General features: G+C 47.2%; 1 protein-coding gene across 4 annotated transcripts in view; it reads right to left on the minus strand.

Moving 5' to 3' along the window:
- Nucleotides 1-922: 922 nt before the first annotated feature.
- Nucleotides 923-14,721, minus strand: part of IQGAP1 (IQ motif containing GTPase activating protein 1) — an 80,459-nt gene continuing 66,660 nt past the window's right edge. For 2 of the 4 annotated variants that reach the window (XM_037395882.1, XM_037395883.1), the window contains 2 exons: nucleotides 14,088-14,196; nucleotides 10,589-12,320 (listed from right to left, as the gene is read on the minus strand). In XM_037395882.1, coding sequence (XP_037251779.1) covers nucleotides 12,207-12,320; nucleotides 14,088-14,196 — 223 coding nt within the window. In that variant the 3' untranslated portion in view covers nucleotides 10,589-12,206. Of the gene's footprint in view, nucleotides 3,820-7,236; nucleotides 7,494-10,588; nucleotides 12,321-14,087; nucleotides 14,197-14,721 lie in introns of those variants that run through there. The other 2 variants (XR_005105508.1, XR_005105507.1) reach the window with 2 other exon arrangements.

The raw sequence follows: 14,721 nt of genomic DNA on the forward strand, positions 1-14,721 counted from the left end.
ACTGTTTCTGTTACCGGTGAATTATCTACATATACTTACAGAGAAGGATGGGGGCTTAATTTCTGATGACCCAATCCTGGATATAAAGACACAGCATGAAGGAGATGAAGGAAAAACAGCGTTCTAAACAGGAAAACATAGCTAGTTAGCAACACGCAACGGCTTCAGATCCCATTAACGGGTTATCTGGGCACACTGTTTTCAGTACCTTCTTAAATGTATTCCCATTAAATAAGTATTTCCAGGTATTTTTTGAATACACGCTTCCTCGGAATTTTTATTTGAAGATGTGCTTCATTACTTTTTCTTTCGATTTCTATAGCACCGATGCGGCAAGTAATTTGGGGAGTCAGTTTCTATGAGTTTCAGACTAGTCAGCTCAGTGGAACCATTCACAAGTAGAAAGCTGACCTCACGCTTAAGCACTTCAGGATCATGCCCCAGCACATTCTCAGCTCTACTGGGCCACAAATGCCAACATCACAGCTTCTCATGCTTCCCCAGCACCCCACCAGCCCCTCCCCAAGATCTTTCCCCGCACCCCACAATTACCTTTGTCCTACTTCCAGCTGCTTTTCTGTGGACTGCAGCACCTTATCAGCTTGTCTTCTCTTGCAGCCAGAACTTCCTCACTCGAATGTTTTCCAACTGCATCGTCTGGCCATACGTCCATCCGTACCTTCCTTGCTAACATGCCAGGCCCTCCTTCTCAAGGTTAGTAGTTATTGTATCCCTTAAGCATTGCTAAACATTTCGAGTTTTGAGCACATATTTACATATCAGTGACTTCAACCTGCAATAGTTTCCCCCTTTGAGACTTCTTTGGGAGTCTCACCTAAATTGCACAATTCTGATGACATTTTTGACTCTCAAGTATGCACAACTGGGTACAACATGACACGAGTAAAGGTAGGCACTGAAGAATGATATAGCACAAAATATATTTAACAACCATGACTATAACTGTTACAAATAATTTGTTTACCTAAGTCAGGTTTGGTAGCCATGAAGTCAACCAACTCCACCACGACGAAGAGGACTCCTTTTGCCTTTCCTACTCCTCCACTGCCCTCTCAGTTGAGTTTATCCCTTTCTGCTGTGTCTCAAATCCATCATTTATAGATGTACAACATTCTTGTCCTAGAAGAGCCCAAGATCCTCCTTGACTAGCTCGCACATAATTACAGCCATATGATTTTGTACATTCGCCATTCTATTTTGGGCCATTTCATACGATGTACTGTTCAATACTTTAATGGTATCAGTAGCTACTTCTTCTAGCAAACTGCGGAGTCGATTTATCTTAGTTCCATAGGACGCAGCTGCACGCGTAGGGCATAGTGTAAAGAAGAACCTTTGCCCTTCTGATACCACAGGCCTGTTTTTCAAATTTACCTCTCTCCTCCAGCGTGGTTGTCCTGTTGGGAGTTGCTGTAATACTCTAAATGGAGGCATCAATAAGCCTAGAAAGCAAGACCTGTACCATCCCCCAGGCAACCATCAATACACCTTTTTCCCACAAATCCAATATGTACCATTAAAGTTACCTTCCCAAGCTATTGTATTATTTTGTAACAGACCCCAAATAGAGTTTGAAAGCTATCAGGTTCTGCTCGATGTTCCATTTGAAAAGATGAATGGTACAGGGGCGTTCTGTGTAGAAGAAATGTAATACCTACACTTACTATTTCTGGCTTGAAAACGTGGTGTGGAAGTATTCTTTGTCATATTGCAACAGAGCAACCAGTCTTTTGCTTTTCCTAAATTGATGGCTTTTGGTCTCTCCCCTATTCTTAAGGGATATCTTTGCATAGGCCAACCTCTTGAGATCACACTATTATCTTTTTCTAATGTACAATTAGAAGCTAGTAAGTCCACCTTGGTAATATTTTCTTGCTGTAGTATCATTAAGTTATCCTACTTCATTAAGACAGAATACTCTGGCTGCCCTAGAGGAACAGGGTCATAGGAGAATCCTGTTCCGCCTAACATTACCTGTGAACACATCCAACCATGTTACATTGAGTTTCTTGGCTAATTGTATCTTCACTTCCTCATAAAGGTTGTCGTGACTAGTCCCCTGACGTGCTAAGCAGTTGGTGAACATCATGGCTATCCCAACCAAAACACTTTCAGTTTGTCAACTAACAGTCACATTGATTTTTGGATCTTTATCTGCCGAAATGTCCTTCCACTGAGGTTCTTCTCTCAGCAGCACTGATGCTGGTTTTACTTCGGTGTAATAATTCCAGGATTCGATTCCTCCTACCTTGATTGCAGTGCAGGTTGTCAGGAGTACCTGAAAGGGTCCTTTCTGTTTTTCTTGCAGAGGTTTGGAGTTCCATGGTTTTATACACACATAGTCTCCTAGTTGATACTGATGGATAGGAGTGTCCAATGTGAGTGGCCCTGTCAAAACAATGTGTTGTTGGAGAGCCACAAGGATTTTCCCTAGAGAAATCAGATCTAACTTTAAATCCTTTTTTCCCTTTACATGCAATTCCCCTGGAATCAGTGGCACTTGGTATGGATTTCTATAGAACACCTCTTAAAGGCTAATTTTACTCCTTGACATTGGTGGTATTCTGATTCTCAAAAGGGCTAGTGGGAGGACTCGTGGACACTTTAAAGATTCTTGACATATTTTACTGATCTGCTGTTTCAGGGTTTGATTCATTCTTTCTACCTTCCTGCTTGACTGAGGCCTCCATGGGGTATGTAAATCCCACTTGATACCACGGGTTTTACTTAACTGCTGGACAAAATCTGCCACAAAATGCAGGCCTGGATCAGAGGACATTCCTATCGGTACCCCAAACCTTGGTACTATTGCTTTGAGTAATAGCTTAGTGACTTCCCTGGCTTTGCTGGTGCAACAGGGGAAAGCTTCCAGCCACCCTCAGGAGGTGTCAACCGATACCAGGAGATATTTAAGCAGGCAGCCTGGAGACAGCCAATGCCCCCCCGTTTTGCTCCAAGACCGAAATCACCATATGCAGAACATACACCATGATTCTTTGTCCTATTGTTGATTTTCTAACTTGGATTAAAAGAACAGCTACAGCACGCAAATATCCTGGCCATCCTTTACTTACATTGTCCAATTGTTTGGAGAAATACCCCACAGCTCTTCTCCATGTTCCCAGTCTTTGAGTCAGCACACGAGGGCAAGGTGGTGTTGCTCATATACAAATAGCTCAAAGGGCTTAGAGAAATTGGGCAGCCTCAATGCAGATGCTGACATCAGAGCCTTTTTTAAGCCCTTAAAGGCTATTTGGCATTCAGGGGTCCATAGCAGCTGGTTCTCTTTTGACCCCTTCAAGGTTTCATAAAGGGGTTTTACCAATAGTCCATAGTTGAGAATCTACAGTCTGCACCACTCAACCATAAGCAAACACGCTCTGAGCTCCCGTACAGTTCTTGCTCCCGGAGTCTGGCAGATCGCTTCTTTCCTGTTGGCTCCTGGTCTCCATTGTCCTTGTGAAATCTCAAAACCTAAATAAATCACAGTCCCTTTTCCCACCTGAGCTTTGCTTTTTGATACACGATATCCTCCTTGTCCTAAGAAACTCAACAGGCATGTAGAAACTGCATGCACTCTCCCTGGGTCTCTGCAGCCAACAAAACGTCATCTACGTACTGCAGTTTTGTTCCTTTGGGGTTTTCCTTCTTCCATAATTCCAGCTCTTTTGCCAACTGGTTGCCAAATTTTGTTGGACTGGTTTTGAACTCTTGAGGTAGCACTGTTCAGGTAAGCTGTGCTTTGCGTCCAGTGGTGGGGCTTTCCCATTCAAAGGCGAATATTGCCTGTCTCTTTGTCTAGAGGTATGCAGAAAAAAAGCATCCTTTAGATCAAGTACAGTAAACCACTTATGCCTCCTCTTCAAGCCTGTCAGCAAGTATACGGGTTAGGCACTACTAGGTGGGTATCTTGAACAATCTGATTCACAGCTCTTAAATCCTGAACTAATCTACACTCCTTGCCATTTTGCTTTTTCGCTGGCAATATCAAGGTGTTATATTGATTCAAACTCTATCCAACAATCTGTAATTCAAAAATTTTGTTCTTAATTCTTCCAATCCCTTTCTAGTCTTCCACCTAATAGGATACTGGTTTTGTCTTACTGGTTTAGGTCCAGATTTTAGAACAACTTTTGCTGGTTCTGCCAATTTAGACCAACCTGGCATTCCACTAGCCCATACCAAGGGTGCTACTGCATCCCCTGCTCCTGCAGGCGTTTCTTCCTCTGTTTTTTGTGTGTTCCATAAAATAAAAATTCTCACTTCCACAGGTTTCAGTTCAGGTATTAGTAGTTGCACTTCTCCGTTATTAAAAAGTTATCTGTGCATCTAATTTACCTCAATAAATCACTTCCCATCAAGGGTATCAGATATTCAGGCATATATAAAAACTGGATAAACAGGCGGGGGAGGGTGGGGCACGGGACGGGATGATGCGCAATAAAAACAGCAATTGGCTATAAGACGAAAAGGGAGGAAAAACAGCAGCAGGGAGCCGGACACAGACAGATGTAGAAAGACAAAGTAGCGTGGCACTATAGGACAGAGAACGTGGGACTAAAACATGGAGGGAAGGAGCCAGACAGAGAGAGAGAGACCAAGGGAAAAATCCAGAGAGGCTACAGGGGTTAGAGGGAGGAACTAAAAACTTGGGACAGGGTGCCAGACAGAGAGGGGCAAAATAGCAACAATAGCAAAATAGCAACAGGGTACAGGGCGGAGAGGAAGAACTAGAAAATGGGGGCAGTGAGATGGACATAGAGAGATGGAAAAAAGTAAAAAGTGACAGGCTATGCAGCAGAGAGGGAGGAAGTAAAATACCGAGATAGGAAGCAAGAAAGAGTGAGACGGAGAAAGGGAGGAGGACTAAAAGTGAGGGACGGAGAGCTGGGAAAGGAGAGACGGAGAAAGAAAAGAGAATTGTGACATGCTACAGGGCTGAGAAGGAAGAAACTGAACAACAGGGACAGTGAGCCAGACAAAGAGAGCCAGAGAAAGAAAAATACTAATGGGCTACAGGACAGAGAAGGAGCAATGAAAACATAGGGAGCCAGAGCCAGGCAGAGACAGATGGAGCAAGAAAAAACAGCCAGGGGCAACAGGGCAGAGAGAGGGAGGAAGAAAAAGCAGGGAGCCAGAGCCAAAGAGAGACAGAGAGACAGTGAAAGAAAATTATAGCAACAGGCTACAGGGACAAGAGGGAGGAATGGAAAGACAGGGTAGAGAAGCCAGTCCAGGCGTGACACACACAGGAAGTACAGCAACACCTAGAGGGCAGAGAGGGAGGAATTAAAACATAGTGGCAGGGAGCCAGAGGTGTGGAGGGAGAGATGGATAAAGGGTAAGGGGGAAAGAAAGACAGGCTACATGGCAGAGAAGGTGGCACTAAAAAATTGGGATCCAGAGCCAGACAGAGATGGAAAAAGAAACTGAAAAACAGGGAGTGGGAGCCAGCCACAGAGAGACAAAGAAAGGAAGAACCACAATGGACTCGAGGACAGAAAGGGAGGAATTTTAAAAACAGAGGGACCGGGAGCTTTACAGAAAGAGACAGAGAAAGGGAAGATAGCAACAGACCACAGGGCAGTGAGGAAATAATTAAAAGTTAGGGACAGGGAGCCGGAGTGCAATGGAGAAAGGGCAGGGAAAAAACTGCTACAGGGTACAGAGGGAGTGATTAAAGACTCGGGACAGAGAGCAGGATAGAGAACACAAAATAGCACGGGCCGTAGGGCAAAGAGGGAGGAACTACAGAATGGGCACAAGGAGCCAGACAGAGAGATTAGGAAAGACGGGATACAGAGGCCAAGGGGGAGAAACTGTAAAATAGGGACCAAAAGCTGAAGAAAGGAGAGGCAGAGAAAGAACAAATTGCAATAGGCCACAGGACAGAGGGAGGATTCAAAAAACAGGATTAAGAGCAATCTACAGAGAGACATTGGAGAATGAAAACCTAAAGAGTGACATGTATACAGGGCAGAGAGGGAAGAATGAAATAAATAAAGATGGGGACAGAGAGACACAGTGCAAGAAAAAACAGCAATAGGCTACAAGGCAGATTAGGGAAAAATTAAAAAAAACTGGCAGGGAGCCATACAAGGAGAGACAGTGCAAGAAATGAAATTACAACATGGCACAGGACCAGGAAGGACAAAATTGAAAAACAGGGCCCAGGAACTGGAGAGAGAGAGGAAAAAGGACAGAGCAATACAAAAAACAGGTGAGGAAGCCAGAACATGGAATACTTGCTTAAGAGACAGACAGGAGCAGGACACTGGCACAGAGAGCAAATGAGAGCAACAGAGAAGTGGACCATGAGAGAAAACAGGGACAGAGAGTGACAAAGATGTGAAGCAATAAATAATAGGGCCAGGGAGCAGCACAGAGTCAGACAGAGTAAGAGATGAATAGGAAGGAGAAAAGGGATAGTGAGATACAGAATGGAAATAAAAACAGCGACACTGAGCAAGACAAGGATAGAGAAAGAAAGAACAGAAGGAAGGAGATAGATATGAAGGAAGGAACACAGAGTAGCATGTACAGGCACAGAGAGGAAAAGAACACCACAGAACAGGCCAAAGAAATTGCAGGGAAGAAAAAAAAAAAAAAAAAGACACTCCTACAGATCAGGACAGAGATGTAAAGGGAAAAGCAGCAATGGGCTGCAGGACAGAGATGAAGGATGAAGAAAAGGAAGGAGAGGGAGCAGGATAAAAGCAGAGAGAGTAAAAGAACAAGGGCAATAGAACGAGAGATAGAGGGAGCAGGACAGAAGAATAGAGAGGAGACGTACAGGGAAGCAAAATGTATTGGGTTTGTGTGGCAAGGTTTTGGTAGCTGAGCAGCTACAGGGGTGGCTTCTGTAAGAACCTGCTAGAGCTTCCCCTGTGTCAGACAGAGCCAATGCCAGCCAGCTCCAGAACAGACCCACTGCTGGCCGAGGCTGAGCCCATTATCAACAGTGGTAGCACCCCTGTGAAAACATATTTAAGAAGGGAAAAAGTTACTGCGCAAAAGCAATTGCATCTGGACAGAGGAGTGAGAATATATGAGAGCCACAGCCCTGCAGGCACCAACGTCAGTGCAGAAGGAGAGGCAGGAGGTGCTCCAGGCACCAGAGCAGAGATTCCCTGCAGCCTGTGGTGAAGACCATGGTGAGGCAGGCTGTGCCCCTCACCCCATGGAGGTTAGCAGCGGAACAGCATATACATATACCTGCAGTTTGTAGAGGATCCCACACCAGAGCAGGGAGATGCCCAAAGGAGGCTGTGACCCCGTGGGCAGCCCACACTGGAGCCTGCTTCTGACAGGACTTGTGACCCCATGGAGAGAGAAGCCCAGGCTGCAGCAGGTTTGCTGGCAGGAGCTGTGGCTCTGCAAGGGATCCAGGCTGGAGCACTCTGTTCCTAAAGATGGCACCCTCTGGAAGGGACCCAAGCCGGAGCCGGGGAAAAGTGTGAGGAGTCCTCCCCCTGAGGAAGAAGAAGAAATTACATGTGATGAACTGACCACAACTGCCATTCCCCATCCCCTGAGGGGAGGAGACAGGGAAATTGGGAGTAAGGTTAAGCCTGACAGAAGTGAGGGCTGGGGGAAGGTGTTTTCAAGATTTGGTTTTACTTCTCATTATCCTACATTGATTTGACTGCTAATAAATCCAACTAATTTCCCCCGAATTGAGTCTGTCTTGCCCATGATGGTAATTGCCAAGTGATCTCCCCACCCTTACCTCAGCTCATGAGCTTTTCCCTCATCCAGCTAAGGAGGGGAAGTGATAAGAGCAGCTTTGGTCCAGCCAGGGTCAACCCACCACACACACAAAATCACAGCAGCACAGGAAAGAGAAGGGGCCAGGGAAGGGGCAGGGAGGGCCTAGGAAGCACAAGAGGGGAGACAGGGCCCCAGGGACCTGGGACTCATCACAGCTCTCACTTTTGGCACTGCTGTGAGAATTTGACAGTTCAGACGCTTCTTTCTTGTTCTCTCATCCCTTCCTCTTTTGCAATGCTGGTCGCTTGGATGCCCACCTAAGAAAACTTTGGGTGTCAACTCTTAGGAGACAAGGCCTCCTAGACACGTAACCTCACTCCCCTGCGCTTTGGGTCACACACACAGACTCTGCTGCGCACGCTGGCGGCCTGGCCTGCTGCGGGCTACCAGGACGGATGGCTCCTCACCCGGGGGAGCAGGGTCTATGGTGCTGCAGTGGGAGGCAGCTGCCAGCCAGACGGCCTTGGATTTCTTGTCCTTCCCCTCCTGGGGCCTGCCCAGCTCCAGGGGTGGCGGCTCCTGCCCGCAGCCGGGCCGTGCCCCCGGTCCCCCCCGACCCGGCCGCGGGGGCAGCGAGGCCGGGCAGCGCCATCCCCCGCCAGCCTGTGGCGGCGCAGCCCGCGGCACCCCCAGGGCAGGGCCGGCCCGCGGCCCCTCAGCACGGCCCCTGCAGGGACAAAGGAGCACAAGTGGCCGTTACCGGCGCAGCGCGGCCCAGCCGGAGCCCGTCCTGCCGCGGGGCTCCCGCAGACACACCCGGAACCCGGCTGCCGCCTCACGGCTGGGCCGGGGGCGGGGAGGGAACGGCTGGGGGCGGCAGGGTGCGAGCGGGGCCCGGGCAGGCCCGGGGGGGGCTCTGAGGAGGCGCCGAGCCCCCGCCGCGAGGCGGCCCGCTCCCGCCCGCGTCCCTCGCCTCAGCCCTCGGCAGCCCCGCGCCCTCATCCCGCTCGCCACCAGCGGACCGCGGCCTGCCGCAGCGGTCGGCTGAAGCTCCTCGAGCCGCCCCCCCCCCCCGGGGCACGGGGCGGGAAGGAGCCCCCCACGCCCGCCTCGGGGCCCGCCGGCCTCCCCCGCACCCTCGGCCCTCACCCGCCGCCGCGGCCGCCTCCCGCGCGCCGCCATGTTGCTGGGCGCGGGGCGCACGCGCGGGCGGGGCGGGCGGGACGGAGGGGCCCGCGCGCGGGCAGCGCTGGGCTGCGGCTCCACGCCCCGGCGCCAGGGGGCGCCAGCGAGGCGGCCAGGCGCGCGTGCGCGGTGCCCAGCCCCGGCTCCGGCCGCTGCGGTTAGTGCGACCTCCGGAGGACTGACGGGCGCTCCTGGAGGACCGCCGGCCCATAGAGTGCGGCTTCCGGAGGACTGACGGGCACTTCCGGCGTCGTGGGGGACGGACAGCCCGTAAGGTGCGACTTCCCCCGGTGCCGGTGCCGCCACCAGCGTGTCTCGCCCGCGGGGAGCCGCTCGGGGCTCCGTGGGGTGACCCCCTGGCGGGCTATTTCGGGCCCTGGGGTAGGATTTGGGAATGTTTGGAAGCGGGCACTGGAGAGCCTGAGGCGGGGTTTGGGGTGTTTCAGCCCCGGGAGCAGGCTTAGAGGCATTCAGGGGCACTAGGGCAGGGTCTGGTGGCCAGGCAGAGTTTTGAGACGGGGGTTACCCGCGCTGGGGCAAGGGTTTGGGGAAGTCGGGGGGCACCTGGACCATATAGCGCCACAGCAAATGGCTCTGAGAAGCCCAAGAAGTGCAGCGCAAGGCCTGTGGAGGCCAGGCAGGTTGCAGGAGTACCTATGAGGCCCTTGCTGCTTACCTAAGCTGAATCAAAAGACAGTTCTGTTAATTGCAAGTAAGGCACCATCAAAGTCTGACTTGTGCTTGTCCTACCAGGGTGGGAGGTGTGGGGCCCTTCAGGTGCTACATGGCTACAGGGAGGTCCCCAGGGCGGGGGGCTGCAGTCGGGTCAGGTCCCCACCTCCAGCCCTAGGCGGTTCTTCACACCCCGGCCATCCCCGCAGGCACGAGAGGGGCAGGGACCGAGTCGTGGAGGGGGTGGGAGAGCTCTGGAGGCCTGGTGATTCCCTGGTGCAGCCTGACGCTGCTGCCACAGCACTGCGTGCTCGGGCTGCTGCCTGCCAGCAGGACCTCACACAACACCCCTGCGGACAAAGGACTTTTTACTTCAATGTGAGCTAGAAATTTTACCAGGAAAGAAAGAAGACAGACTTTGTAATTGTAGCTACTCCAATGGTAAATACAGTGGTGTAATAGAGTAAGGAAAGCTAAACCACCAATAAATTATAAAATACATATAATTACATGCTGAGATTGGATCTTTTAATAAAGCTTTTCCTTAAAAAAAAAAAAAAAAAACTCCACGGTTTGCTCAGCTAAAATGAGTAGACTCTTTCTCCTCTAAGATTATTTTCACATAACTGATTTGTTGTTTGTTTGGGTTTTGGCAACAATGTAAATCACATAGTAAGGATGCTTTCCCCACGGGTACTACACAGGCCTCTAACACCTCATCACCTTGTCCCTGAATCCCAGCTGGGTTATATTTGAAATTTATTTGGCAGACATTGAAAAGTATTAAAAGTATTCATTAAAAAAATAAAAGAAAAAAAGTACAGTGGGGTAAAAAAGCAGAGTACAGCTGCATTTTCCTAACCATCATTTTATAAAGTTCTGCCATTACTCCCATTATCCCTAAATCAAAGGAATTTGAATATGCTGTATTGTAGAAGGACTTAAACAGAGGCAGGCAAAAAAAACCCAACCAAAACAAAAAAAAAACCACACACAAAAACCCAAGGCAAGACCTTTATCCCATTTCAGACCTTTCTTTCACATTTCAGTGGAAATTAATTTCTTGGGTATCTCTGTTTCAGATGATCTGGACCATAAAGATTTGTCTTGCATTTGGTAAGTAATTTTTGTTATTGGGTTGGACCACACATGCACCAACAGTAAAATATGTTTAAATACAGTCTAGACACCAGCAGATTTAAATATTCATTTCCAAGAGAACTGCAGAAAAGCGATCCTCAGGGATGTAGCTGTTTCAAAAGCTACGAGTGTCTTTCATGAGAAAAAAAGATCCAAGCTGAAATAACTATTTCAGTGTAAATCAGAGAAAAAGTTCAATTAAACTCAGTAATCTGAACAAATAACACAAGTGACTTACGAATAACTTGAAATTTGCAATTAAGAGTTATTTTTTAATATTCCTTTTTTAAAAACTAAAAATGTTAAGAAAAAAACGGGGGGGAAAGCTGGAGCAACCGATGAATTTAAAGGTCAGTTTTTTTGGTTTGTCTGGTAGTTTTTTTGTTTTGTTTTTAAAAAGAGTCTCTGCATTTTTATTTGATATAGCAGAATAGCCAGCACTGCCACCATGGTAAAAAAAAACCCAACAAAGTAGTAGAAGAAACAGGAACTTGAGCATAGCTAGAAAAATTTAACTTTTTAAAAGCTAGCCTATTTAAGATAGTCTTCTTCCTTTGACAAGTCTGCAGGCAGAGCCTAACATTTATTGCATCAGATACAGATATATAGAACATTGCTCTAAACTGAAAAAACGTTATTTTTACATTTCAAATGCTTTGCAAGCAACATTAAAAGTTAACATATCAAGAATTTTTTTAAGTTTCCCTCCCCGTCCCCAAAAGGCCTCTTCATCTGTAAGCACTAGTAGATACATTCCACGGTTCCTCTATTTAAGAGGCCATCTGTAAATTACTACAGTGTGATAAACCAAAAAAAAAAAAAAATCAAGAGAAATGAGACACTAAAGCTGTTCTGCGTGGCTATAGTACATAATCACGAATAGTTCAGCAACCATTTATGACGCTTACCGATTGCCCAGACCATAGCAGCTCTATCCTGGGAATCAGCTGCCACCACCACCGCAAGCTCGCAAACAAAGGGCTAACCTGGACCTTGACCATTATTTATTCTGGTCATTGCTGTTAGAGATTAATGGGAATGCGGGTACAATCTGCAACACTGTTTTGCTTTCAGGAAGAGGCAAACCAACAGCTGTGCAGTGCCGGCTTTCTCTTTGCACAGGCAACAAGAATTCAAGCCTCACAAAGCACACAATTAGGCAAATAAAGCATCCAGATACCCTAAGTATACTCTTATTAGTTTAATCCCCAGCGCCATGTAAAAATACATTCTAAGTTAACTGCTTTTCAGGGGACCTTCAAAGCTGAAGATAAAGATCATAAATAAACAAGAAACCAACTCCCTGCAAATTCAATCAGGGTTGTCAATTCACAAGAGGTTCTTAGTCCTCCTTCATGATACATTTGATATATTTTAGCACAGCATGGGCATATACTGATACATAGCTACGTCATTAGAAGTTGTATGTGCGGGTTTCTATTCATCTCCCCTCTCACAGACTGGCTGGCAGAGGTTGGTTACTTCCCATAAAACTTCTTATTCAGAAGAAAGATCAGAAGGTTGACATTCACTTTTGCTCTGTCAAACAACTTCATGACTGCGACGCCTTCATACTGCAGCTGCAAAAGATCCTGCCAAAGAGAATAACTTTATGAGCAAGGAATACTCTAGAGCTTATAGAGAATATACAAAACCTTGTGGTACAGCAGGTTTTGAGGAGTATCTATCACAAAGTACATGGCATAAGATAATGACAGACTTGTTAAAGATCCACTTGTACTGCATGAAAAATGCAGTCACTCTAAGGCATTTAAGATCTTAAAATTTTAACCTGTGATTATTTAAAAAATTTACAAAAGAGGGCAGAAATAGAAGACAGTTCTAAGAAAGCCAAATTTCAGATCTAGCCACCTCGAGGGTCTTCATTTGCACAGCAGCCATAAAGTTGTGGTAACATTTAGAAGGGGTCTCCTATGTGCCTAATTGTATCACGTACCCATGAAACGCTACAACATTCCAGTGTCACTTTATAAAAATCTTGGTGGCCGTATGTGTCAGTGGGGTGGTTTAGAGCACTGTGCACTAGGGCAGAGGCAGAAACAGCATCTCTGTTTAGGACTGCGTGCACCATGCCCGTTCAGTCTCTCGGGCGTTTCTGCGGGCAGTATTTCTAGTTACACTGTGCTGCTGTCAGCAATGCACCTGACAGAGCCCGAGACACGCTCACCGATGTCTCTCAGCAATTAATTTCTCTCAGCAGCCCACTCTTGAACAATACACTTTGAAGGCAGCATTCGGGTAGCGCTACTGCAGGGCAACACTGCCTGTGTTCCCAACTCTGAACATGGCTCCTCAGCTGTCTAGCCTGGGTGATGCTGGAGTGAACAATCATAAAGCTATTTCTCCTGCTTTCTGTAAAAATTTTGGCAATAGAAATGCAAGTCTTTTTAACTGATGCCACTGTTAATGCTACACTTGGATGACCAATGGCAGCTCCCTTGTTGCTGTCCTCTTGGAACACCTCTTTTTCTGCAAAGCTGCGCTACGAAGGCATAGTGGCATGGCCACACACGCCTGAGGAGTGAGCAGCCTTGGGCAGCCCCATGAATCACAAAGTTCATGACCAGCTCTGATAGATTAGTGCCAGAATGAGCTTGGGGAGCCCTCGGCACACACAAACAGCGTGCGGGAGGTAGCCAGCTAAGTGGCACGGACTTAACGCAATGCAAGGTGCTCCTGCACACAACCTGTTTTGACACCCACAAGGCATCCCTGATTAACAAACTTAATGATGCCCAACTTGGGTGGGGGATGGGTAGGGACCAAGGCAGAAGAAGGGGACGCAGAGACCGGGCATAATGGTACTGGCACAGGAGGAAGAAGGGGGAATTCCCTGGGAGAAGGTCAGTCAGTATATGCCTGTTCTAGTAGTCTGGCCTAAGTAAAGGCTGAGGACTCCTAAGAACTGTACGGCTAAAAGGAACTGTAAGCGTAGGGTGGCAGAAATACCACCAACACGCGATGACCAGCTGAAGCCACCACACCCAAGGCCAGCTGACCGCTACCACAGACTCCTGATCTTTCTGCTGTAGCAGGGAGTTGTTGAAAACGCAGCTTTCATTCAGTGTGTGTACGTGTGAGTGTAACTAAGAACACAGACTGACATCACGCTTTCGTTAGTAAAGAAACAAAAGTAGTCTGAATCCCCCATTTACATTGCATCTGTTTTGCCTGCAACAAATGAGTTGGTTTGGAGCGCGTTTCTCAGACCATTCAAGCAGAAAACGTAATTGTTATTTTCATGAAGAGTCTGTTAAGTGGAATTTACATGCCACTATTAAATAGGACAGTTCTTACCTGATAATGTAACATAAAGGTTTCAATAGGACAGTTCTTACCTGATAATGTAACATAAAGGTTTCCATCTGTACTCCCATGAACTTTGCTTTTACCTCGAAATCTCCTACTTCTTCTGTTGGACTGATTTCAAATATCACGTTTTTAAACCTATGAAATTCAAGAAATGGAAAACCACAGTTCATTACTGAACATTTAATTCCTACTGAAACAGAGAGAGGATATACAAGCTGAAATCTGAAGATAAATTTCTAAGAATTCTGTTCTTAACTCTTTATTCTATATTCCCATTTGGAATGCGAATGTAAAAGCCAAGCAGACTCAATACAACACTGAATGGAAGCCTAACAGATTCTGCGCCTGGTATCACACCTTCACACAAGTGTAGTAGGCAATACAGTAATTTAGCCTGTGCAGTCTAAACAGCCTACTTTACTGCTGCACATCCACGCCTTGTTTAGTGTGCAAAGTACAAAATATGGTTCAGGGTTGGAAAAAGATTCTAGTAACAGGCAGCTTCTCCATATTGCACGGAAGATATACCAGGTTCTCAAGGCCAGCAAACTGCAGCTGGACAAACTCAAGCTAGGATTTTGGGTTTTTTTAACAGTGAGAGCTATTAACCGTAGTAGCAATTCACCCAGGGAGGTACCCTTCCATGAGTGCAGGGGTGAC

The sequence above is a fragment of the Falco rusticolus genome, chromosome 7 (genome assembly GCF_015220075.1).
Source record: "Falco rusticolus isolate bFalRus1 chromosome 7, bFalRus1.pri, whole genome shotgun sequence".
In the NCBI taxonomy this organism is placed as follows: Eukaryota; Metazoa; Chordata; class Aves; order Falconiformes; family Falconidae; genus Falco; species Falco rusticolus.